This window comes from Rattus norvegicus, chromosome 18 (genome assembly GCF_036323735.1).
Source record: "Rattus norvegicus strain BN/NHsdMcwi chromosome 18, GRCr8, whole genome shotgun sequence".
NCBI lineage: Eukaryota > Metazoa > Chordata > Mammalia > Rodentia > Muridae > Rattus > Rattus norvegicus.
The window spans coordinates 78,213,584-78,240,049 of record NC_086036.1 but is presented as its reverse complement, the minus strand read 5'-3'; the positions used below and the strand labels follow the sequence as shown (position 1 = coordinate 78,240,049).

At 50.7% G+C, this 26,466-nt stretch overlaps 1 protein-coding gene and 1 long non-coding RNA gene across 19 annotated transcripts in view; one reads left to right on the top strand and one right to left on the bottom strand.

Annotated features, from left to right (window-relative positions):
* Nucleotides 1–26,466, bottom strand: part of Mbp (myelin basic protein) — a 110,523-nt gene that overhangs the window by 1,125 nt on the left and 82,932 nt on the right. For 3 of the 14 annotated variants that reach the window (XM_006254997.5, XM_039096569.2, NM_001025291.1), the window contains 6 exons: nt 22,844–22,921; nt 11,248–11,343; nt 9,333–9,368; nt 8,898–8,930; nt 5,702–5,824; nt 1–415 (listed from right to left, as the gene is read on the bottom strand). The exon at nt 1–415 is cut by the window's left edge. In XM_006254997.5, coding sequence (XP_006255059.1) covers nt 371–415; nt 5,702–5,824; nt 8,898–8,930; nt 9,333–9,368; nt 11,248–11,343; nt 22,844–22,921 — 411 coding nt within the window. In that variant the 3' untranslated portion in view covers nt 1–370. The remainder of the gene's footprint in view (nt 416–5,701; nt 5,825–8,897; nt 8,931–9,332; nt 9,369–11,247; nt 11,344–22,843; nt 22,922–26,466) is intronic. The other 11 variants (XM_063277090.1, NM_001025292.1, XM_017600846.3 and 8 more) reach the window with 7 other exon arrangements.
* On the top strand, nt 5,891–25,637 carry LOC108348833 (uncharacterized). 5 transcript variants are annotated; one of them, XR_010059930.1, is made up of 5 exons: nt 5,891–6,060; nt 18,618–18,723; nt 22,657–22,947; nt 24,813–24,922; nt 25,107–25,637. It is a non-coding gene; the product is annotated as an uncharacterized LOC108348833 (long non-coding RNA). The 5 variants fall into 5 exon arrangements; XR_010059932.1 differs by having other exon boundaries at nt 22,657–23,937; XR_010059929.1 differs by having other exon boundaries at nt 24,813–25,637.

Below are 26,466 nucleotides of genomic sequence, written 5' to 3'. Positions count from 1 at the left end.
GTGCCTGTCTATCCGCAGTGCCCACGGAAGCTGGAGGGGTGCGCCTCGCCGTGAAAAGAAAGTCTGAGGATGGAGTAGGGGTGAACTTGAAAGGGTGTCCGTGCACCTGAACCTCCGGAGTCGACCAAGGTACACGGGGAGCAAGTCGGGGCAGAGAAGACCCCGAGGAAACTCAATCTTCAAATAAAAAGGGACAAACAGTTTTAGCCAGTCAGGGTGCCGTGGGCCTGGCCCCGCCGCGTTCACAGCCCCACGGGATTAAGAGAGGGTCTGCTCTAACTAGCTATTTGGTGCAAGTAGAATTAAACGTTTAAGGCAGTTATATTAAGAAGCCGAGGGCAGGATTCGGGAAGGCTGAGCAGGGAGGCTCTCAGCGTCTTGCCATGGGAGATCCAGAGCGGCTGTCTCTTCCTCCCTGGGAAAAGGAAAAGACAGGAGTTAGGCACTGAGCCTGCGTGGCTGCAGGATGACACTTTCCCTCCACAGCGCTGGTTCTGTGGTTGTCCAATCACAAGCCGTTCGGGCCGGAAGTGGTATCCCAGGACACAGAATTATAGTCGGTCGATCTCTCAGACCCTCCTTCAGAAAGCCCTGACTGGAGTTTGTAGTTTAAGGCAAAGCCCCTTGACCCTGAGCCACAGGGCGTGAGTCCGTCTAAGGCGCCCACAGCATTGCCTTTGCAGGGAGAACGCTATAGCTTTGTTATTTTGCTCCAAACAAGCTGTTTCTTATTTTCTCAGTTATGAGATTGAGGACAGTGTAAGTTGGGACTGGGACCACTGTCCACAGGGTGTTCAAGAAAGTGGCTTCGGTGCCGATGAGTGTAAGAGCTGCCCCAGGCACAGGGAAAGCACCCTGCCAGTACACTGTTGCCTCTGTGGCCAAAAGACACTAGCAACACACGGGAGTGTGTGAATGCGGGCACGACAAGGCTTTTGAACCCCTGAATTGATGGCTCTTTAGACACTAAGTTTGAAATTAAAAATGAAGCGCGCCCAATCAGCTCGAGAGGTCGCGCAGCCTACAGGGACAGCAGCGGCAAGGAAACCAAGGAGGCAGACCTCGGGCACACTCCTCCTAGACACACCTTGGGGGACTTCACTCCTTTTCTTTCTGTGTTGTTCTTTTTAATCGTTTGGATCCTTCTGGGCTTCTGTCTCCCGTCTTGTATTAAAGATTCTACATACATCTTCTAAAGATTGCATTCAGATTGTGAGTCCAGAGATGGCGACGTACGACACACTCCTCAGCAGAATAGGAGGCAGTCATATTCCCGAGAATGAGTGTGCAATGTCTCCCGAGCTCAGCCACAGAGTACGGAACAAGCCCAGTAGTTTCCACACAGTGGCCAGCCACTCAGGCTGAGGTGAAGCCTTTACGAACACTGGAGCTGTAACTCAGGGGATGCAGCTGTGTTAACCCCTCGAGGGACTGCCTTGCAACAATGTCACTGAAGTCTAGCTATGAAGTAACCTCTGAAGTGAAGTCCTTCTCCAGGACCGGGCCCTGGCCTTACCTGGAGATCTGCCTTGCCTGACCCAGCTTTTCCCTCATGGATTGCGGGCAGAGCTAATGCCTGAGTCCTGCAAAGCACTGAGTTCTTAGAAAGTCCTAGAATCTCTGTTCTAGAAAACACAATATACCTGAGCTGGAATGCAGGAATCCAGCCAGGCCTCAGATGACTTCTTTTTTGAAACTTAATGGTGGACACACCAGTGACACTTTCTAGTAGTTTGCTGAGCACCTGCCTGGAGCAGAGGCCCTTCTGCCTGATTTCTTGTATTCACGGCCAACCTTGAGTACACCCATTATTTTATGTGATTGTCAAAGATCAGAGAAGTTGAGTCATTTGCCCAAGGTCAGCCAGCAGAGGGGATCAAGGGCTAGAGCCAGCAGGGTGGGCGCTGTTGCCTCTGTTTTCCCTTACGCCTTTTGTCTCGCGTGCCCTTGCTCCATCTGGCCAGGTTTAGGTCCCATAATGGCACGCCTGTGCTCACCACGTACAGGTTGGCTTGGACTTGTACCTGAGGATGTGACATGAGCATTCCCTGCTGAAAGCATGGGTACCTTTGTCTCCACGAGGCCCTTCAACCTCATGGGGACACTACAAGAGGCAAAGGCTCCTTTTATCCAACTGGAAATAAGACGTGCGTCCCAAAGACACAGAGAACCACTGGTTCTCCCTAGCCAGGTGCTAATTGCCACACCGAACTAGCAAATCAGAGCCCTTTCCTCACAGCTGGCTGTTAAGAGTTTAAAAAACAAAAAACACCAAAAAACAAACAAAACAGACAAAAAAAAAAAAAAAAGGGCAGACAAGCAGAAAGCAGTCTGGGTAGAGTGGTGTTAAGAGCCAGGGAGCCCTTTGAGCTCTTCTGGCCTGGTCACGCAGCCTGTCAGCCCACATGAGGCACCTTATGTAACATGGTTTAATTATATAGCTGTTAATATATGCACCGGAAATCATCAAGGCTTCCTTGATCTACACAGAAATTTAGAACAATTTACAAAAAGAAGCCCAGGGAAGGTGTTGAGCCTATTTGAGAAATTCGACTCTCACACACTCCCGATGCCAGCACACAAGACACATAGGCACCCGAGTGGAGCTGTGGGGACAGTCCCACCTCGTGAGCATCCTGTAGACACCACCCACTACCGTGTATATTCCCTCAGGGAAGGGCCATGTCCCTTGGGTGGAGGCACTGAGCAGAATTAACCCTCACACGCCAGGTTAGTTCTGCCACACGCTGCGTGTCTAAGGCTTTCTGAGCCTAGGGTGAAGTTATGCAGAGAGGATGGGGGGGAGGGGCTTCCCAGGTGGGTGTGGTTGCCAAGCAGCTGCTAGCAACTGGAGCAGGAGATCTAGGCAAGCCAAGTCCAGGATGGCAGTGAGGTCATTGAGCACGGGCGATCCCTGGCTGAATTCAGAGGTCACTGGAGAAAATACGGTTCCACACCCTCCCCTACACCCTCCCCTACGGCCTTCAGAACCTAGGCAGTGGGTCACAAAGAGTGTTAACTTGAAGGCCTGGGATAGAATTTATTCTTACTTTGATCTACCTTGGGAATTGGGTGGTGCCTACACTTTGTCCGGCACGGAAAGTGGGTGATCACTCGCTTGCTTTTCTGCTCACATCCAGGGCGCGAGGCTTTCTTCCTGAACAACTCTCCTTAGGTGTGTGGCTCTCGCTGCAGACTGCAGCGTGTAGTCCACATGCCCTGCCTGCCATACCTGGGCTCAGCAGATGCTCACACACCTGCTTCACGAGGATGCAGAAGCCTGTGTCGCCCGTCTGCTCTCTGTGTTTGATGTCCGTGGACACGCCCTACTAGTAAATCCATGCAGTGGAAGGCTGGGGGATTAACTCGATGAGCTTGTGTTACAGACCCAAGCAGTCACAAACCATGAAACCTCGACGCAGTGGTTCTCTTAGGAAACCTATGCCTCAGATCCAAACCTTTGCACATCCCAATGACAGCCATGGCCTGACAAACAGTTTCAGAACGGAGCTCCTCTCCTCATTCTTATCAGAAACAAAGGCACAAGGATCAGAAGTATGAGAATCCCTTTTTGCAAATACGCAGCCCCCACGGGTGCAAAACATGAGAGGTGGACCAGAAATCTAGCATCTCCCATCCACCACCCAAAGCCAGTCTGTGGGAATGACACAGCTGGTGTGGATGCTACAAGGTGGAAGTCGGCACAGCACAGAGTCTCACGCCGTTCCTTGAATCGCCAGCCACCTCTGCCTGGAAACCATCCTACAGCGATATTAATCTTTCATCTAAGAGAGAAGCAAGAACTGGGGGTGGTGATGCCACGGTACCACCGTGGGCCCTGGTTCACAAAAGCCTCTCTGGTCCAGGTTGTTTTAGCTGGCTGAGTGCGGTTGTTATCTGTGACACCAGAGACCAGACACAGGTCTCCTCGCTTAGATGGAGTGAGCGAAAAAGATAGCTTTGGATCCCACACTGGGAAGCAAGGGGACTTCTTAGACAGAGCCAGGACACAGGAGCCATGGACTCCAAGGATGACAGATGCCCCAGAGCCTTAAGTTATCATGGTAGCCACCTCCAACAGCTGCCAGGAACGACATCGCTATGTCTCACCCTGCCTCTCTCCAGCCGAGGGGCTCTGTGATGTAGATTCATAACTGGAGAATTAGCCATGTCACTAGATCCCTGGACCTTTATAAACAAAAGTTTCCTCTGTATCCTCTAGCTCAGAGACTCTGTAACCCAGTTGCTGCTTTTCGGTCTCTGCCAGTCAGACGGCTGTCACCCTGACACCTGACTGCAAGCCTCATCTGCCAGGTCCCCAGGATCAGGGGCAGAGTCAAACTCTCTTTCTGGGGGTTGGCTCCCTCTCTCCTCCTAGCCCAGCACATCAAAGGTGACTCAGCTGGTCTCTGTCTCTTAGAACTCTCTGAAGTTTTCTCCGTATGTCCCTCTGCTCTTGGTATTGTTCCTACATGTGTATGCTAGCTCCTCTTTTGTATCTTAGGCCAGAGTCACATCTCTGCTGTAGGGATACGACTGTCCCACTCCCCACCATGCTGCACTTGGCACTGTAGTCTCTTTCTTTTACTCAATGTTTTCCCCAGAACCACGCTCCAGGGCACCTGGCTTGGCTTCTCAGATTAGAAGGGGGTCGGCCCTGCCTGCCAGGCCTCTAGGCCCCCTCCTCCCAGGAAGGCAACCCCAGCCCAGAGTGTCCTGGCTGTCCTGACAGTGATCACCGTGGCCATTGGGGATCTATGTGGAGTGCTGTAGAATTGCCGAGAGGGGAGCTTTAATTAGGGGAAATCTGGGACTTGGTTCAGAGTCAAAACCTGACCTGGTTACCTGTGCTCCTTCAAGATAGACCTTTCCTTTGGGGATCCCTGGAGAGGACACAGGTCTCTACACTCTAGTTTTCAGTACCTACATTGTGAGGTTTTCTGCAGCAGGCCAGCATTGCTATATAAAGCTGCCATTTGGCTTCTGCTGGAACTGTGCTCCACGCTGGCTGTGAGCTTCATCGCCACCTCACCAGATGTGAGATAAGTGGGCACATCACCCCCTTACACCACAGATAAGGAAACAATGTCTCTCGAGACTAAGACAACTCAGCTAACAACAACAACTAACAACAACATGACCCTGACACCTCTCATGGGTCTGTATTATTCTAGCACCCATGCAGCTAATTGCAGGCCCCTTTCTGGGTTTTTCTGGGTCCCCTTGATTTTAGTGAGGCTCCCTCAGGGGTTCCTCTAAGCTACTCCCATGTATAGGTGCCAGGCATTCCCACCTAGGCCCTGGGCAGGAGACCCAGGTCGGTGGTCTACCTGACTCTCATCTCTAGGGAGAGAGGAGACACAGTGTGGTCTCACAGTGAGGGCCAGGGGATGCCTGTGAAAAGACTCTTGGCTTCACATTAATTTCCTAAGATACCCAGAAGGAAGGCAGAGCTGCGTTGGCTAAGAGCGAGGGAGGGAGGGAGAGTTGTGGGTGGAGGAGGTCACTGAACCCTTGGGTAAGCTCAGCTGGGAACTCTGGAATCTGTCTTTCTGCTAACACTTTTCCGGACCCTGGCATTACCCTGGAGACACGGTTTCGCCTGGAGGAGTGGGGCCCAGTGAACTGAGAGCATGGCTCCAGGCCCCCACTTCCCGCAGAGGTGCCCAGGCGTTCCCCCGTGGTAGGAATGTTACATTACCAGCTTAAAGATTTTGGAAAGCGTGCCCTGGGCGTCGTAGGCCCCCTTGAATCCCTTGTGAGCCGATTTATAGTCGGAAGCTCTGCCTCCGTAGCCAAATCCTGGCTTCTGCCCCTCGGCCCCCTGCAAGAAAAGACCAGAGCTCAGTGTCTGCTCAGAGCTGCCACGAGGTGGCGCCGGTGAACCACTCAGGAGCCAGAGCAGCACGGAGCTCTGATGAGGTGGGGCTGGAGAAATGCCCATCCCCAAGTCCATCAGCGGGTGTTGCTGGAGAAGAAAGGGCCTGGGCCAGGGGTACAAGCGCCCAATTTTACAGACAGTTGTGGAGCTCCGTGCCAGGGCACCCTTGTGAGAAAAAGGTAAGCATCTCTCAGATTCCCACTGAGGGCCTTCACCCTCATCAGCAGAGGAAGCACACCAAAGGAGGGTCGCCCTCTGCCTGGTCCATAGGTTTTTCTCTGCTGGTCTTTCATAGCTCAAATTCTGCTTACCCATGTTCTGTGCCTTGGAGGAGGAGGAGGAAGAGGAGGAGGAAGAGGAGGAGGAGAAGGAAGAGGAAGAAGAGGAGGAGGAAGAGGAGGAGGTGGAGGAAGAGGAGGAGGTGGAGGAAGAGGAGGAGGTGGAAGAAGAAGAAGAGGAGGAGGAAGAGGAGGAGGTGGAGGAAGAGGAGGAGGAGGAGGAAGAGGAAGAGGAGGAGGAGGTGGAAGAGGAAGAGGAGGAGGAGGTGGAGGAAGAGGAGGAGGTGGAGGAAGAGGAGGAGGAGGAGGAGGAGGAAGAGGAAGAGGAGGAAGAGGAGGAGGAGGAGGAGGAAGAGGAGGAGGAGGAGGAGGAAGTGGCGGCGGCTGTGGACTCTGTAAAATTTACCTTTCCTAAAGTAAAAGACAGATTTCCCAGTCTCTGGTCCAGGGCAGCCTCTCAGTGGTGGCCATGGTGTGACCTAGATACAAGTTCATATCTGGTACCTTGGGCTGCTGATTCTGTGCAGGAAGCTGAACCCAGTTACAGCTCCTCTCTCTTTCTAGGTGGGCGACTTGGGTCAGTGTGGGAGCCCCAGTTTCCTGTTCACTAGAATTGGTACTGATCTCTCATTCACAGAATGAGGTGGGTCATAAGTGCCCTTACAGAGTTGGCCACTAAGGAGCACAGGCACCTGTCCTCCTGCCTCCACTGGTCCACGGTCCTTTGCTCTGTGGGTGATGAGCAGTGAGGACTGGCGTGTAAGACTCTCTGGGTCCCAGCACAGCACTGACTTATCCACAAAGGATGCCCTCAGTAACCCTGAGTGATGACACCAGCATTCTGGGTAAGGTTCATTGAGCCTCAGTGTGCAGTCCGGAAGGCTGACCAGAAAGCCTCTGTCCGCCTCACAGAGCCCCGCCCTAAAGGCAGGGCACAAGACTTTGCCTTGGGTTTGACAAGAAGAATGGCTAAGTTCCAGCATCAGGACCAGCCACCAGCCTGAGCCACTCCTAGTGCCCCCAGCATTCTGGGCTGATTCTCACAGTGCATTAGGCAAGACAGATGTTGAGAAGCAATCTAAGATGTGCTGAGGTCAGGATTAAGGCAATTCCAGGCACTTCCACATACCTGGCTGCCTCAGGGAAGGGTTGTGGCATTTGGGGACTGTGGCACCAAGCATACGGGTAGCTAAGTGGCAGAAACAGGTTTCTCTGGTTGGACTCTGGGTTCCAGAGTATGACTTTTCATCCAAACCAAGAATTTCTGAGACCCAAACAGCTCAACTTTCAGATCAACAACTCGGGACTTTCCCGATCTCTTTCATCTTGGAAAACAGGCAGCGCCAGACACGGACAACAGAGTTCTGAGAGAGCAGGAAGGAGTTTCTCAAACTCCAGACAAGGCCATCTTACAAAGCGGTGATGAAAACCCAGAGGAACTTGGGGCCAAGAGAGACCCCAGGGGGCCCTTGCGAAACCAAAACCAGAGATCGAAGAGAAAGACACCAAGACCTTGCCTGCTTGCCTGTGGGCCAAAGGGCCTCTCCTTCTCCCACTCCCTCAGATCCAGTGTTTGCATGGTGCCCTGACAACCCACGTCTAAGATACGCAGCAGTAGCTAAGAATTCTGGGTAAAAACAGATGTTGTACTTCATATCATCCTTGTCCCTGCCGGCACAGAAAGTTAAAGACATGGGTAGACACCTTGTCACCAGTCCTGAAGATTTGACATGTGAGGGGGGAAAAAAAAAAAACCAGGTACATTTACATCAAGAGGAAGTTCTAGAATGATCCAGGAGTTCCAGAAATTCCCTCTGTCTTTCAAGCAGTCCTTCCTCTTCTGCCTCTTCTTCTGTCTATTTTATTTTTACTTTTTGAGACAGAGCAACTCTGGCCCCCACTGTATGGGGTCACTTTGCTCTTTCAGCAATCCCCCTGCCTCTGCCTACTGAGTACTGGCATTGCAACTGAGTGCCCCATGCTTGACCCTGTCTTCTTCCTATTGTTGTTTCTACTGTCCCCTCCCCCTTCTCCCCCCTCCCCCCTCCTCTCTCCTCTTCTCTCGTGTGCTGTTTGGCTGGCACAGATGGACTCTGTACCACATTGTCCACAAATAGGTGACCTCTCACCCTGCCCCACCTCCGGCTAACAGGCTGGTGTTTGTGCAACTATGAAGCTATGAAAATTTCAACTATTTAACAAGGAAAAGAAAGAACTGTGTCTAGCATCTGCCAGCAGCTGGGGTCAATATACTTGGTTAGGATGTATCAGTAAGCATTTTAAATTGGCCGTAGACATCAAAACTTGCTAATGTTTAGAAGCCAAGCTGTTCAACCAATTAAAACCATCGTTGAAACTTTGATCTTGTGTCTACAAACTTAAAACCCCTAAGGAGTCTTTCTCGGTGGTTTAGGGGCTCAGTGTTAGATGCCACCAACACACAAACGAAAGCCCCGATCTCCTGGATTAACAGGGAGAGGGGTTATTAGAAAGAAGCTCAGCTTGTGGGGAGGAGGTACAGGGCTCTGCAGTGCCCATGGTTCAGCCTGGCCGCGATCGGCACGGAAAGGCTTCCCTCGTGCCCTGGAATAGATAACAGCCTGCCAAGCACGGCAGGCAAGCTGGGCTGCATAGGACAGGAAGGGCAAGTGTTAAGCGACTGAAAGAACTTAGAAGTCAGTGGGCCCCGCGCAGGCTGCAGAGGGTGAGGAAGCAGAGGAAACGCAGTCATCACCTACCCAGCTAAATCTGCTGAGGGACAGGCCTCTCCCCTGTGAGGAAGAGAAAGAAACAGTGACGACAGAAACAGTGACGTGGTGGTCGCCCGGGACAAAGTCCTGAAACCAACAGGAATGACCACATGGCGTTCCTCCCCCCAAGAGGGTCAGGTCCCCCCAAATGCACCATGTTCAGGGACTGCATTCGACCCACTCGAAGCTCCAAGGCCAGGGTGTGGATCCCAGCTCAGGGGGACACTGCTTGGATACACTGGTCATGGGTGCATAGCTGGAGACCCACTGCAGCTCTGTCCCGGTGGCTGGGAGCCTCTGGGAGCCAGGCTTGGGTGGATTCAGGGAGCCTTGAGCCCAGTTCCGTTTGGAACACAGCCTGGGATTTCAAGGTAATCATGTGAACGGACTCTCAGTGAATCGAAACATCTCAGGCTAACTTACCTTTCCTTGGGATGGAGGGGGTGTACGAGGTGTCACCTGGAAGACAGAGAGGTGGGGGCTGCAGTGACTCACTTCCCCGCAGGAAGCCCCACGCCCTCCCAGAGGGTCCTATTAGTTCATGTCCACAGACATGACTCCAGTCCATCAGGGGTCAGAAACTAGTACATGTCTCCATATCCTGCCCTTCCTGGGGCTGGAAATCGTGCATCTATTGACGCTCAGTTTCAGCTTGATGCCCCATTCAGAGAGAAACGTCTCTGTGTGGGCCTGTGAGAGCAGGAGACCATGGAGGCCAGCAGGGGCCGAAGCTATAGCGATAGCCAGTTATGAGCCACCCACATGAGTGATGGGAACTGAACTCTGATCCTTTGCAAGAGCCGTGTGCTGGCTGGCTTTATGTCAACCTGACACAGGACAGAATCATTTGAGAAAGGGGAATTTTATCTGAGAAGACGTCTCCGTAAGATTTGCATACAGATCTCTAGTGTGTTTTCTGAACTAATGATTGCTCAGAGAGGGCCCAGGCCATTGTGGGTGGGACCATCCCTGAGGGGTGGTTCTGGGGTATTTAAGAAAGCATGAGGACCAAGTCAGTCAGCAGCCTCTGCTCATGGCTTCTGCTTCAGTTTCTGCCTCTGGGTTCATGCTCTGAGTTCCTTCAATGAGGGACTGTGACAAGGAAAGGACAGAAGTCCTTTTCCCCTCAAGTCGCCTTTGGTCATGGTGTCTCACCACAGCAATAGAAGGTCTAAGACACGTAGTATGCTCTCTTAATGGCCGAGCGATCACTCCAGCTCCTCACCATTAGTTTTAAGAAAAAACAATTTTCTTATGGTTGTTTGGATGAGAGTGGCCCCCAAAGGCTCATATATGTTAATGTTTAGTGGCCAGTTGGCGGAACTATTAGGAGGTGTGGCCTTATTGGAAGAGGTGTGCCACTCAGGTGGGCTCTGTCTGTCTGTCTATTATCTATCTATGTATCTATCTATTGTTTATCTATGTATCTATCTATTGTTTATCTTTGTATCTATATACCTATTTATGTATCTATTATCTCTCTATCATTTATTTATCACATCTATCTATCCATCTAACAATCATCTATCTGTGTATCTACCTCTATGTCCCCTCCTATGTCTACCTCATGGTTATGTCTGAAGATGTGATTTCTCAGCTACTGCCCCAGCACTATCCACACCCCCTCACCATGATGGCCATTGACTCATCCTCTGAACCATGACCTCCAAATAACCTCTTTCTTCTCTGTATGTGGCCTTGCTCATGCTGTCTTATCATGACAATAGAGAGGTAACTAGGACATTTATTTTGTGGAAGAGTTTTCCGCTGTATACAGAAGTTGTAATGAAATCATGCATTTCCCCTACACCCGTAGGGCATTCCCACACATCTGCTCAGCTTCTGCTGTTTAGCATTGGCATTAATGTGATTTGCTTGTTCCAAGTGACAGACAAAGATTGGGGGCATTAACACCATTGTCACCACCACCATCATCACCACCACCACCACCATCACCATCATCATCATCACCATCATCATCATCTGGATATATCAGCGTTCACTCTATATGGCATGCATCCTATGTATATGGACAAATGCAATGTGTCTTATGTCACAATGCTGGTCTAAAATGCCCTGCATTTCTTTGTTCATACCTCCTGGGCAATGCTGATCCCTGCCATTTTCATTTCTCAGGGTTACAAAGTCTATATTTTTAATTAAGCATCTGCTAGCTGTCTGGTTTCAGGAAAATTAAATCCTTTGAGGGTGGTGTTCCTCAGGCCATCAGCAGCACCCTGAGAAGGATCCAAGGAGGCTAGGTGTGAGATAAGACCTCGCTTGGATCTGCAGCCTTCCCCTTGATGATTTCTTGGTTCCCCTTGTGCACGTCACTTACAATGTTCTTGAAGAAGTGGACTACTGGGTTTTCATCTTGGGTCCTCTGCGACTTCTGGGGCAGGGAGCCGTAGTGGGTAGTTCTTGTGTGTGAGTCCTGAAAGAGAGAAGCATGCAGCTGAGGATGGAGAGTTCTAGGTAGGTGAGCCAGGTCTGTCCTTCTGAGGAAGGTCTCTACTCCGTGCTTCCTGGGGACTGGGGAGCTGCTGGTGTGGCAGCAGACCCCTGAGTCAGGCACGGGGCCTGGAGGAGCATGCTTGATGTGTCACTGCAGTTTGCCGGGTGGCTACTCTATTTCTGAAGCCACGACAGGCAGAGGGAGTCTATTCATTAGCTTTGGGGTTGCAGCATCATGAGCTAGCCTCTTTGCCTCATGTCACCGGGGTTCTGAGTCTGCCGATATAGTACTATCACTTTCCCATCTTGAGTCAGATGGTGTTACACCTGCAGTGAGTGTCCACCTGGGCCGAGGAGAATTCATAACCCACAGAACCAGAGGGTTCTAGGCCAGTGAATGTAACCAATAAGATATTCTAGCAAGCACATGGCCAGTGACTTATCCCAAGTGAGCGCAAGCTTTCAGGAGAGACTGAGAAGGCTCTGCTTTCTCCTGATGCTGTCCTCCTGGCTGTCGCTCTGTACCTGTGCTCGACACAGGGGATGAGCACAGCACCACAGAAACTGTGTACATCTAACAGTTTGTTAGAATCCTTGAGAAGACACTGTGAAGGGACCTCACAACATCACTGTATTCAGAGAGCAACAGACAGGGAATTCTGGAGGAGACTGCATGAGTTTCCTCATCTCTCCCTCTGCTGTTCCCAGCACACACTCCGAATCACCCCTGTGCTCAGAGAAGCCTCAGTCAAACAACCACAAGGACCACAGAAGTGATATACATAGTCCTCCGCAGGGGTCACAGCCATGTGACTGGGATGGCAATCCAGTCACTTGAAGCATCCTGTCTCTCCATGTTCGGGTTGGGAGAGCCCTCTGGGGAGTTTGCCACAAGAAAGGCAAGGGCTCTCTCGAAAGCCGGGAGGGTGTGTGCGATGGGTGTGGCTCCGTGATGAGAACTAGAGTGGCACAGGTGCCATCGGCATTGTGATTTGCTTGTTCCAAGTGATAGAAAAAGATCGGGGCATTAACATCATCATTGTCACCATCATCACCACCACCACCACCACCATCATCATCACCATCATCACCATCATCACCATCATCATCATCTGGATATATCATCGTTCACTCTATGTGGCATGCAGCCAATGTATATGGACAAATGCAATGTGTCTTAGGTCACAATGCTGGTCTAAAACACCCCGCATTTCTTTGTTCATCCCCCCAGTCCTCCTGGGCGACACTGATCCCTGCCATTTTCATTTCATTTGCCTAGCACTCAGCCTCCCTCCGGGTCAGTTACATCGCAATCCTCGCGATGAACTAAACAGTAACATGGCTTTACCCTTTGCGTTGTAGGTCCCGAGGCTGTGGACAAATGTTTACTCCGTCCCCTCACATAGAAAGCACCAGACAGAGCCTGTGTTAGTAGTTGGAAGTGATCCTAGCTGCGGGTTTGATCTCTCCCCACCCCCCCCCCCCATGCTGTTCACCGGGGTCCGACATTGCAGACCTTTGACGTAGTTCTTGCCCTCCTCCTCCTCCTCTCTCGATCGCGCAGGGACCACATTCCAAATCTACTCACGCTTCCAGCCAAGCTCTGCATCCCCAGCCCCACTCCATCCGGGACTTTCTAAGTGGCTTCCCTTTCTTCCTCTCCCCTCCCATTCATTCTTCCTCCTCGCATCCTGAAGAACTCTTAAGGGCCACGCCCTTTCACTTCACGCATGCCCAGTGGCCTGAACGCATGCTGTGGCTACAGAACGGCTCTGCCTAAGCTGCTGTGAGGAACCAGACCTTCCCGGACTCCTCTGCGGTCTCCAGAGACATAAGTCTGCCGTCTCCTTATCAGCTGCCTCTTGGCAATGCCACAGTACGGAGCATCACCTTGGAGAGCCCTCTGGCTAATGTGGGTACCAGGAGACTATTCTTCTAGGCACATCCCGTCAGCCTGCAACAGTAAATCAGACCCCATTGAAGCTCAACACTGCAAGAAACACTGTTAGGGGCATGAACGGACAAGTTGTGGACTGGGAGAAAATATTTGCAAATCACATAAGAAAAAAAAAGAGTCAAAATATGTTAAAAAAAAAAAAACCCTAAACCTTCAAAACTCAGAAGTAAGAAAGCAAATTGATTATCAAAATTGGATAAAACACTTGGACAAACGTTTCGTTGACGATGTGTGGGGACAAAGTCAGCACAACAGCTGCTCAATACCAACAGCCATGAAGGCCACACAAACAGGAGCCATAATGTGATGCTATTACCCGCCTACTCAGATAGCTAAGAAAAAATATGATAATAACAAGTGTAGGCTAGGACAGGGGCAACTGGAACTCTCCCATGCGTTGCAGTGGGGATACAAAATAATGCAGCCACTGGGAAAAACAACTTGGCAGTTTCTTACAACACCGATTATGTGTTTATGGAATGGCCCTGAAGTCCCATTTCATGCTTTGAAGAACAAAAGAGAAATGCTACGTTTTTGAAAATAACTTTTGCGTGAATATATTGAGTACTTATCCTTTGAAGGAAAGTAATTTAAATCTTAAATGAAAAACTTAACGCCCGCTCGAGGCCTGCACTTGAAGGTTTGTAGAACGTATTAATCCCTGCAAACTACAAGAAACTCAAATGCTCCTCGTCACGAGAACCAACATGCTCTGACACGCTCAGTCAACGGGATACGACTTAGCAACAGAATGAACGCGCTGCAGATGTAGTAAGACACGTCTGCGTCATGCTGCATGGAAGACGCCACTCAAAAGGATTTCACATGTACCATTTTTTTTATGTGATATCCTTGAAAGGCCTATGCTATGGGAAGGCAGACTACAGCAGGGGTGGCTGTAGTTAGGAGATGAAAGAAAGGGGGAGCTGTGCACACAAAGGGCGGTCTTAGGTCGATATATGTTGGTGGTAGTAGTCATACACGTTTATAAATCGGTTAATACACGTAGGACTCGACACAAAGCGAGCCTACGTTGTTTTATATTAGTTTGTAAAACAAGCTTATTTAATGTGGTTTATTACTGCACAGCATGCACTGGAACCATTACATGATTTTGTGAGTTTTTCCCACCAGAACCTTCATGGGAAGGCGGCCCGAGCCTCGCTTCCACTCTCACTTAGTTAGTTACAGTGGTGTACTCAACATTCCATATAGGGATGGATGGTCCAGATCTTCTGAGTGTCTGCCAGAGGACACCAGTGTTGGGTAAGGTCCTGTGAGCTGGTGTCTTTGGGAGGAAGGACTGTCACTGCTTAGCTTTTTATTAGCTATACCCCTGTGCTCATAAGGTTAGGAGAAGAGCCCACAGTGGAGGTTTTATTGTTGTCCCCCAAGAGTGCAGTCTGTCTATGCCCAGTCTGTCCGCACAGAGCATCTCCCTTGTAGGTTACTAACAGCCATTGTAACAATGCCAGTTCTGGGCCAGCAAAAGGGCCACAGAGTCAAGGCCTGCTAATGATTCCTGGAATCTGAGTGGGTTGGTGGTCTTGCCACCTGGCTCCCCCTGATGCCAAGGCCTGGTCAGTGAACCCCATGGCTTGTGTTCAGAGCTGAGCGTTTGGTACAGGTGAGGGTCTGCAAATATAATCTTGTTTTTAAAAAAGAAAAAGGCAGGGGCTGGGGATTTAGCTCAGTGGTAGAGTGCTTACCTAGGAAGCGCAAGGCCCTGGGTTCGGTCCCCAGCTCCGAAAAAAAAAAAAAAAAAAAAGAACCCCCCCCCCAAAAAAAAAGAGAAAAAAGAAAAAGGTTCTATTGTTTAGAAGAAGTTCCAAGAAGGCGTTACATACGTGACCCCTCTGCCATGGGACAGACAGGGCTGCAAAGGGCTTTAAAGGAGATCGGTCTACACAGCCTTCTCTTTGCCTATTTTTTTTTCTTAGCGTTACATCAGGAACCTCATGTTGTGTCAATACAGCTTTATTAGTAAAGATAACAACAAACTTTTGAGGGGACATAAAGTAAAATTACGATGACTCATTCTAGAACTGTGGAAGAGAAACCTAGCCAACCAGGTTATTGGTGCCTAAGAGCCACGCTTTCTGCATTAGCCTGTCTGTGTTATTTTTGAAAAATTTCCATTTTCCTTCGCGGGGGAAACTGTGCCAGCGGGAAACCACCAGCAGGGGGCGCTCACACACTCTGCAGAGGTCCCGAACGGGGTTTTCCTGTGTTTTCTAACCTCTTGTAGGTTGGAAAATTGGGGATGGCTAAGCTTGAAAGTTCTATCAGAGGTCAGGGGTCATCAGACTGGGTGTCTGCTTGTTCTGCCGAAGAGAGTCTGCTTCCTAAGAACAGCCCGAGACGCATCTTCACCTTTTGCAACTTAACAGCTCATGAACTTTAAGAATAGCCATTTCACAAGGAAGTGGGGCCTGGGGTTTTATGGCTAAGCAAAATAAAAAGATTCCATTTCTTACTTTATTTCTGGCCTGAGAAGGATCCCCCTTGCCTGGAAGCCAGACCAGCATTCCCCAGGAATTAGGGTGACACTTTCTTCTTTCTCCTGTCTCTAAGAAGATTTGTGTAAACAGTGAAAAGATAAAGTTGACTTACTTTTAAGCAGGAGATGCTATGTCCCCTCACTGACCTGAATCCAAGCCCATCACCCATGTCTACTGTCTTCTTTGGCTTCATTTGTAGGGCAGAACTAAGACGCAAAGGAGTTCAGGACCTCCCCTCCTGGGGTAGTCCAGGCCCAGTGCTGGAGATGACCACAGTGAACCAGGTAGATGGGGCCGGAAGAGCATCACGTGATTAGTGACAGATACAGGAGGCTGTTGGTCTGTTACACGGCAGGTCTTAAGATGTGGGAGAAGAGCCAAGTTTAAAATCATGGGTTGCGCCCATTTACTTCAAAGTTTGCAGCCTTATATTAGGTTCTGAAATGGGCCAGAAAGAAGTTGTTTATATCTGAGGAAAGGAACTGAATATTGTACATGGGCTTGGGAAATCAGTTCCTTATTATGCATTTGAAAATGAAGTAAGGTTAAAGACAGACTTTCCCATCATGACCTTATCACTCATTTTCATAGAATTAAAATGCAGGATCCTGTCAATTTCTATCAAAGAAAACACTAGGCCTCAAGACCAGCAGTGAGGAACGGTCTATTCAAGCAAACCAAGTTATCTTTTGTTATGCGTTCCTTCAGGTTTAATTTTGAGCCTGGTCCCACACATGCTGGGCAAGCGCTCTGTTACCCTGTCCCTTCACAGCACAACCTAGCATCCCGGACTGTTGCAAACATCTTAGCCACAGGGTGGCGTCAGGACACTGCAGCCCGGCATTCTCACTAGTGCAAGCTGGAGTGAGTTGAACTCAGGGGCTGCTGCCCTGTGTGTGTGGGCGGCAGTTCCGGCTTTGAGATAGCACTGTTTTTCAGAACAGCCCACAGAGTGAGTTTAGATTTGATACAATGTGTTTTCCTCTGTGCAGGTGAGAGGGGGGGAGGGGTATATGTCTCCTGGCGTCTTCACTCCCGCAGTCTGACACCCGCAGATCCTCTCTCTGGCAGGACTGGCCTCTGTTGCCTCTTCACATTCTCCATGCCTTGGGAATCTTGTGAACAGCTCTCCTCATTAACACTGTCGCCAGAGGGAGGAGGCCATGGCTAGCTTGCTCTTCCATAGTCATTATCACACCTGTTTCCCGCTTGCGAGGCGGTGGCTGGGTCAACAGCCAATCTATCTGTGAACCATTTCAGTGAGGGGCCCTGGCTGAAACGAGCACCACAGGCAACCAACACGTTTGACAATGGGCTCAGGATGGCATGTCCACAGCGGAGGCCACCTTTCTCACTTCTGTACCCTGCCCTGCCCCCAGGTGCTGTGTGATTATTTCAGGATATTTCAGCATGTGTCCCTCTTAGCACTGGCTGTCCCACTTCTGGCTTGGTTTCCATCCACAGAAGAAGCTATGATACCATTTGTGATCAAACTGTTCCTAATAATCTCAGGAGAGGGTGCAATCTCTCTCTCTTTTCCCTAGCAAAACCCGTCTATTTTAAATTCTGGGGCCAGGGGTGATGCGCAGTCTCCCCGTGTTTTAATTCTTTGCCGAGCCCAGAGTGTCGGTGGGACAGAACATGGACGCGTCACAGCCACTCACCGATGCCGACGAGCAATGAGAGAGAGAAAGCCCCTTTCTTCATGGCAAGCTAGGCAGCATCCTCGTGGCTTTTCCCACGTTCTGGACAGGTGTGGATACGTGGAGACTTCAAGTTGCCCCCTAAATTCACTGTTGCCATCAGACACAGCAAGGCAGGGCTGGCATCTGCTTTGGAGACAGCCTGGGACCACAGGCGTCCTTCCTGTGTCCTTGGTGGGAGGAGGGTGCTTTGCCGCACATCCCAGTGTTGGGTTCCTAAGCGTTTGACCTACAGTTTTACCTGTGAAGGGAGAGCTGCTCTGATACTGTTGCAGTGTTGGGGGGAGGGGCACCAGCTCCTTCATGCTGGTCCAGGACACAAGGACAAAAAATCCTTGGCTTCTCCCTCTGGCTACTTAGCACCCCCTCCTTCTTTGGCAGTGTAAGGGTTAACTTCAGAATCTTCTGGATTTCTCACTTCCTTGGATGTGCACTTGAAAGAGCTTTTGACCAGAGAGAGAAAGAGAGAGAGAGAGAGAGAGAGAGAGAGAGAGAGAGAGAGAGAGGGACTAAGGGAGGGAGGGAGGGAGAGAGAGAGGAAGAGAGGGAGGGAGGGAGGGAGGAAGGGAGAGAGAGAGAGAGAGAGAGAGAGAGAGAGAGAGAGAGAGAGAATATGCTACCCAGACAATGCCAAGCACTTCCAGTGTTAAGTGGATGCTCTCCAGGCCTGGGTTTTCCTGGCTTCGGAGGGTCCAGTGCTGATGCCTGTTTCCAGATCTCTCCTGGACAGTGGGTCCCAGAAGGGCAGTGACCAAGGTGAGCAAAGGGCCCTGTGGCATCTGCAGGCCAGCAGCTTGGTGGCATCTTCAACCAGCATCCTTTAGTTCCTGAGGCTTTGTCCCTGTTTCCTTGTAAACATGGTGGGAGGTGGGGTGGGTATTGGTCTTAATATTACCTTTCTTTACTGCTTCCAAGTATCCATTGATTTTAGTATGTCCAAAGTGTAATAGTTTATGTAAATAGCAAACAGATGTCACGGGAAACAGCATAGAGCACAAACATTGATGATATGCGCCGTTTTTCTTTGGGGATAGATAGGGTCATGCTATGCAGCCCCAGCTGGTCTTGAACCTGTGATTTCCCCCTTACCTAGAGAGACACCACAAGCAGCTGCAAAACCCATCCAGATCTACCCAGAGCCAAGCCTGGAACAACCATGAGGAAACTGGATTCATCAAAGGCAGCACCCAGCACTACCTGTGAGTAATCCTCCTGTGTGGACAGCGCCCAGACTCTGCAAGCTACAGTGCTGGTGGGTGGACAAGCTAAGGAACCAAGCACCTGCTGAGGCTCTGCCTTCCAGAGGGAAGGGTCCAGAGGTGTTATCTCACCTGGCAGGAACCTCTCTGAAGGCAGGAGACAGGGTGGGCAATGTTTGTTGTGTCTTTTGCTTAACTGACCTCTCATTTAACAACCAAGGAAACTGAAACTCCAGATCAGAAACAAAACTGCCCTGGCCATAGCAGCTCAGGGGTAGGTGGCTCGAGCCTCTGGGCCCTTCAAGTTAAGCACTGCACTCTGGGGCTGCTTGGGTGTTTCTAGAGCAGGTTAGAAATGAACTACACAGAGATGAGACGGCCCAGGTCACACCAGGATGTCTGCTCCAAGCACACACATATTCCTTGCTTGATTAGCATGAAGCTCTCTCTGGATAGCTAACAGGCCTCTGGTCACAACTGCTTCACAAATCAACAAGTCTAGCTCAGAGAAGGGACAGCCCTGGGACACTCCATGGCAGAGTGGTAGGATGAGACCTAACCCTCAGGTCTTTGCCTCTCACTTGGTGACAGAAGAGTCCAGAACCCCAGAGCCGATGCGTCTGATGTAGTGTGGGCCCTTTGGGAACCCTCTGGGGTTGTTCACAGTGGGGATGGGGCACCCTGCCAGCCTGGCAAGGAGCTGAGAAGACTTCCAAAGGAAGCAGAGACAAAGGACGTCGTGGTGTGGACAGTGGAGGTGGCCATTCCTGCCCAATGCTCCCTCAGGGTTCCTGACAAGCCACACACCCGGGAATCGAGGGGCTATCCTTTTAGACAAAGTCTCCTTAGCTCCTAGCTTTGTTCCTCATGTTCCCTTCAGCACAGCATGCTGCCTGCCCACTGCCAGCCCATGCCAGGCTTGAGCCTAGCCACCCACTCTGCAGGAAGCGGCAGGAGGGCTGCCCATACGAGATACCTGGGACCAGTCTGTGCATTTCTGGGGAGCTGCTCTTCACCCTGAGCTCTGCACCTTTTCCCACTCTGGGACTTTGCCTTTTTTGTTTCCAAACGCTCTTCTGTTTGTCTCCTGCTCCTTCCCTCTTGCCCCTCAGGCTCCAAAGAATGAGAATGACCAGCCCGGAGAAAATTGCTGGACCTCTTGGAACAGATGGATGCTTAGAGGGCAGCCTGGTGCTTGAGGAGGCTGTTAGCAGTGCTGGACCAATTCTTTCTTTGTGTGAGCTCCTTCACAGAGGGCAGGTCTTTGTTATAGAACCTGCAGGGGTTTTAGCAAACAGGGAGGAGGAGGAGAAGGAGGGGGAGGGGGAGGAGAAGAGGGGGAAGAGGGGGAGGGAGAGGGGGGAAGAGAAGCAGGAGGAGGAAGAGAAGGAGGAGGAGGAAGAGGAGGGGAGGGGGAGGGGAAGAGGGGGAAGAGGGGGAGGGAGAGGGGGGAAGAGAAGCAGGAGGAGGAAGAGAAGGAGGAGGAGGAAGAGGAGGGGGAGGGGAGGAAGAGAAAGAGGAGGGGGAGAAGGAAGAGGAAGTGGAGGAGAAGGAGGAAGAGGAGGAGGAGGAGGAAGGGGGAGAAGAAGGCGGGGAAAGGAACACATAATAGAGTGACATGCATGGATACCTGCCTCTCTACAGACACGGAGAGAGAGGTGCTTTTTGAGCACAGTCAGTAGCATGTTCCAGGGCTAAAGAGAGAGGAAGGAGCGTGCTGGGCCACTCAGAGCCAGCTTGTCAGTGGTCACAGTGTCCTCTGAGTTTCAACTCAGAGACAAAAGACAGTGTCTTATATCTGTTTTCCCTCACAGTAGACAAGCAAACATTACTCACGGCACCTAATAACCACTGCCTGTTTTCCTTTGGTCCTAATGTGTGCTCGAGCCAGTAGTTCAAACCCTGTCTGAACCAAAATGGAACTCGCAAAGAATACCTGCAAAGGATGTCACCCTGGGACCCGTAGCACACTTCAGCGTCCTGGGGGAGAGTTTCCAGGTCCTGACACAGTAGCTCTCAACCATCCTAATGCTGCGACCTTCTAACAGCTCCTCATGCTGTGCTGACCCCTAGCCATAAAGTTATTTCTGTTGCTACTTCATAACTGAAATTTTGTTATTGTTATGAATCACAATGTAAATATCTGATATGCAGGACATTGGATATATGACCCCTGTGGAAAGGTCACGGCCCTTCCAAAGGGGTTGCAACCCACTGTTGAGAAACATTGTCCTAACATTTAGGATGTCCTAATGTTAAATTGCTATGCAGGCTGTGGCTTCCAATCAATGGCTTTATCTCCTTGACAAGCCCTTTCATTTCAAGCCATTAGAATATATACACAGAAAATTCAAAATATATGCGTTTGGGATGAAGATGTAGAGAATGGGAGGGGCTGGCTTCTTTCCTCTAAATTTTAAAGTAGAAAAAGCAAATATTCTGTTGATAGTTTCGTGCTGTGGGGAACCCCTAGGGTTCCAGTCAGAATCTCCGTTCTCCACGCATAGGGTCTACTCTCTGTAGCAGAGTGTCCCAAGTCTGGGGCGGGGGAGGGAGGGTTAGGGGGTGCTGGCATCATTCAAGACGAATCCAGTGCTCTATGGTTTGGTTCAGACCTCTAGCCCTGGCTACCACACGCTTCTTACTCCCCTTAGGTGAAGCACCGGCCATTGTTACAGGACTCACGTCTGTTGCAATAGCAGCACAGTAAGTCCTGAGGCAGTGGGGCCAGGCACTTGGTGGGCAGGTGCTGCAGTCCAAGACCTTTCCTGCTTCGGGAAAACCCAGTGGATGCAGGACCCAGCGGGTCCCAGAAAAGTAGAATGCTGGAGGCAGAGGGCACCCTCAGAAGGTACTCGTGGGAAGCGATGTGCTTTTAGAGTTGCAACAGTCCTTGCAGCTAGGTACAGGTAAAACGGAGCAACACTGCCACACCAGATACCCTGCATGGGGTTTCCAGTAGTCATGTCCTTTGAGAGGCATCGCAGTGGCCCCAGGGCTCCCAGTACTGCCCATGTCTGGAGTCACATCTGCCAAGGCCCCGGGCTAGTCTAAACTTGCTTTCCTCTGCTGCCTTCTCAGCCCTGGCCCCAGACTGGCCAGTGGGAATGCTTCTCAGATCACCTACCTCAGGCAGACTTCCTATACAAGCTTCTACACAGTCCCATTGTGAAGCATCTGACCCAGGAAGTCCATGGTTATGGGCTTCCTTCCTGCTACCAGCCTTGATTGCTATGAGCTCGTTCACTGGCTCACTCTTAATGCCTTGCAGGAGAATTGTATGGTCACCTGATCCCTGGGCCTTCTTCTTCCTGATAGATGCTCCATGAACCACAAGAATGGTCTACCTCTTAGTTTTCAGCCTTTCGCTGTCTGTCTTTGAAAAAAAGACAGGGATCACCATTCCTATGGTGATCGCCTCTGTGTGACAAGGTCACTGAGAGACACAATCTGCATGAGGACCAGTCCCAACTGCGCTTGACTGAAGGATGCCCGTCTTGTCTATGTTCTCCCCGGCTTCATCCACAGTAACGTGGTGGTTTCTATCCTCAGGAGTGAGGGCAGGTCCCAACCATGCTATCTATGACACACTTAGAGGGACAGATGTCTGGGGACTGGACTTAAGGACACTTGCCATTTGAGTTAAACTAGGCTGACATTTGGAGTGCTTGACATCAGGAAGAGCTTGCTTTGGAAGTAGGTAGGGAACCAGGGCAGGCAGGGCCCTCGTGAGGCTGGTCCTTCCTGGCCTTTCCTCTTGGTGGCTTTCCAACATGTGTGGCACTACAGAAGCCCCCGCCACATATCCACAGTGTGTCCCCATTATGGTGACCTGACAGCTCTGCCCTTTCCTTCGAGACTTTTACACCACAGACAGGCTCGCCACCTCCTACGTGGGTTTTGTTTTGAAATTTCTTTGTTCTGTTCGTTCAGGGCCTTCTTTCCTATCTCGGGTTGGACTCACAGATGCGCTGCAAACCTAGATCCCTGGGACGCAGTGAACCCCTGAAGGAGCCGCCTGTCCTAATCTGTGTGACCCTCTCAAAGACCTGTTCACAGAGCTGAGAGCATTTCCACACACAGGTGACCCTTGGCTGGTGGGTCAGCAGCTGCAACTTACCTTGTACATGTGGCACAGCCCGGGACGGCTGCGGGCATGAGAAGGCAGAGGGCTCCGGCTCTGCTTTAGCCAGGGTACCTGCCGAGGAGGACAGAGTGGGCCGGGTAAGTCCTGCGTGGGCACTGCCTGCAGAGCCCCACAGTCCTCTGCAAATCTCTAGGGTCCGTGTAGCCGACCCCCAGCAGGCAAAGGAATGCTTTCTTGTGTGGTGCCGTGGAGGATTTTGGAAACCTGCTGTGGAACTGCAATCGAATGGCTTTCATTTGCAGGCCTTTTCCTTACTGGCAAATGTGGTGGCATTTGTGCCGCTGGGTTTCAGGTAGGAATCAGCGGTAGGTGGCACACTCACCTTCTCAAGGCTTCTAGAGTTCAGGGAAATGATTTCAGGAGCTGCAGTACTCAGGGTCCCTCCTGAGGTCACACGGAGTGAGATTTTCTAGCCCATATTCTTTCTCGTTGGTGAACTCAACTCAGGGCTCCATACGCATAGGCTTGCTTATTCCCCCGGCACGGGTTGTGTTAGCCTCGACTGTACCTCTTACACTTCTCGTGGTGTGGCATTTACTCCTGATTTAGAGTATCCTGTAAGCTATGAGAGGGCGTGTAGACGTCAAGGACGTTCGAGTAAGCCTCAAGAGAACAGAATCAGAGCGTCCGGACAAATGGCCCAAAGGAGGTGTCTCTTTTTGACTGTTCACATCGAAACAATCAGGAGAGAAGCAGGGAGTGAAAGACGGGGAGTGGGAGAGAATGGGGTGGGGGGAGGGGAGAGAGAAGAACAGGGGAGTTCATAGTGATCAGCCAAGAGAGACCATTCCTCCACAAGGTTCCAGACTCTCGCTCTGTTGCAGATAAGTGGTCTCCTTAACCATGGGCAGGGTGTCGTGCAAGGTGACTATAGCGTGACTCACTCGTCCATCTACAAGTCCCACTGAAAGTCAACACAGCAGGGGCGGGAGTGGAAGGGCAGAGGTGACCTGCGCTCAGGTGACCTGCTGTCTCACAAACAAGAGTCCTCACCATACAAGAGAGGCAGCTTCTATACTAGCAAGAAGTCCTGGCGACTTAAATCTCCTGCACCTAGAGCTGAGAGAGTGAGTAACTGAGTTATAGTAAACCTCCTGGGCAGACTCGGCTGTCCCCATGAAGAGGGACCCCTTGACTGAGCCAGGGAGAGTGACTGAGCAAACCTGGGCTACACAGAGGTTGAAGGAGCAACAGAGCATGGCTGTAAGAAAGTATGACCTAGCGACACTTACAGAAGTGTGCTTATCTGTACCCTGACGTCACCACTCCCACACAGGGTCCGATAACAATGGTGAGCCTTCTCCTGGCCATGCAGGTTCATAAGGGTCTATGCTTCATGTCAAGGTGACAGAAGTAAAATGGCTTCGACTGACTGAGAAGCAGCTGCTTCCAAGGCTAAGGCCGACCTGCAGGTTGGAAGGGGTGACAGGGGCGGGGCAAGAACACCCTTTAGGGAGATACACAGGCATTGAGCCACATTTAGGGGTGCCCTAGGGACACCTCAGTCTCCCTCTGCCTTTTCTATTCATAAACAAACAAGCAAGCAAAAATAGAGAGTGTGGCAAAAGACCCAACAGAGAAACAAAGCGACCTCAAGATAAAATATTAAGCCATGGTTCGATGGCCGTGTCCAGTCGTTCTTAAGTCCTGAGCCAGTGTCTTGGCATCTCAGTGGCTTGCAGCATGACTTCCAAGAGGGATTATTTTCCCTACAATGATCTGTTCCTTCAGATGTCAAGCTGTACTTTTCATCAACCAGTCAGAGCTTCTCGTCACCAGCTGGCTGATCTCTCCCATCCCCACCTCCCTGGAAAGGAGTCCTAATGATTAGGAAATAAATCCCTTAAAGTGGAGTGGGTTTAAAAGCAGGAGGAGATGCCACACAGGCCACATTCGAATTCACTGGGTCTTTGCTTTTATCTCTCACTTGTCGGCCTTCTAGGTTCCTCCAGCATCACCCGAAGAGGAGCCTACCTCCCTCCCAGTCCAGAGGAAGGAACCTTGTCACCCTATGAACACACCCTCCCTGGGGAGCCCAGGAGGGCGGCCATGGTGCGTGTGATGGCTAACACTGCCAGCCAGACACAATCTAGAATCACCAAAGAGACACGCCTCTGGGTTTATAAGGGACTATCTTGATAGGATTAATTGAGGTGTTAAGACCCACCCTACAGAGGTTTGCTGGGCTGGTGTTCTGGACTGAATACAAAGAAGTCTCTGATTCTGTCTGCCGCAGGCTCCTGCTGCCACGGTGTGCTATTTGGTGGAAGCGTGAGCTGAAGCAACTCTTCCTTCCTTAAGTTGCTTTACTAAGGACACTTCATCACAGCAACAGAAAAGTGAGGTACTCAGTAGCTGTTTGCTGGGTGCCCTGGGTTGGTTCCTTTGTGTCCACACACCCCGTTAGCAGAAGGTAATGACCAAAACCTCTTTCTCTGATGGTGGCACTGCACTGGAACCCTGGGAGTATTACTTGGGCACTTCCGCTGTGTGGACACTAAGGAACCAACCCAGGACAACTCCTTGGACACTCCTTGAGCACTGCAAGAAACACAGGGGCCTGTGGGAAGGGGAAGAGTGAGATGCCGCGCCACCATGCTGAGAGACCACCCCGAGTCTGTGGTGGAGACAGAGGACTCGGGGCTGTGCTGTTTTCAGAGGTGGCGAGAGCTTAAGTGCCCAGACTTACCTGTAGGTGTTTCTCAAAGCCATGGAAAAGCCAGTCTCACAGAGCCATTAAGGAAATAAAAATACAACTTAAAAAGTCCACGTGCAATTAGTACACCATCTTTGGTCTGTTAAAATATTTAATGAGCGTACAAAAGCAGATATACATTTATCTTATGCGGGAGTTTACAACATGATCAAACTGCAGTACAACCACCTAAGGGGATCATCATTAAATACAAACACAATTTACATAGTTTCCCACGCTTACAACGCCCATCACATTCCTACTTAAGTATCAGCGGAGGGCTGTGCCGACCAACCGGGGCAGCAGAAAGGCACGGTTAGATACCAGGGACCAGTAACTGACCAAGCAAGGGTATTCTACAACGCGGTTCATACGAAAAGTCTCAAAAGCGTGAACTAGGACCCAGACGCAGATGTCAGTGTGCCCATCGCAAGGCTGACTTTCTCCAGAGAGTCTCTGGGAAACTCTGGCCAAATGGATTAGAGGCAGAGTGGTATGTGGGTCCCCGTTCTCTTTGCTTCTGCCTGGACCCCTGAGCTCTCCGTTAGCAGAAGGTAATGACCAAAACTTCTTTCTCTGATGGTGGCACTGCACTGGAACCCTGGGAGTATTACTTGGGCACTTCCGCTGTGTCCTTCATGTGGCCTCTAATGTCCCCTTTCCACGGGATGGATGGCGAGTCTATCTGCAACCTTCAGTGAAGACTAAATGTATTGTAGAGAAGAGATACATCTGATAAAGCTTAGGATGCCATGAGAAGTATCCGGGGGAAAAAAAAGACGTTCTAGCTAATTTAAAGGGTTTGCCACATTCAGTACTTAGTGGCGGGAAACATCTTAATCTCATCCTGTCAAAATTAGAGGCAGAGCAGTCATCTGAACACTGATTGAGGTGCCTGCTA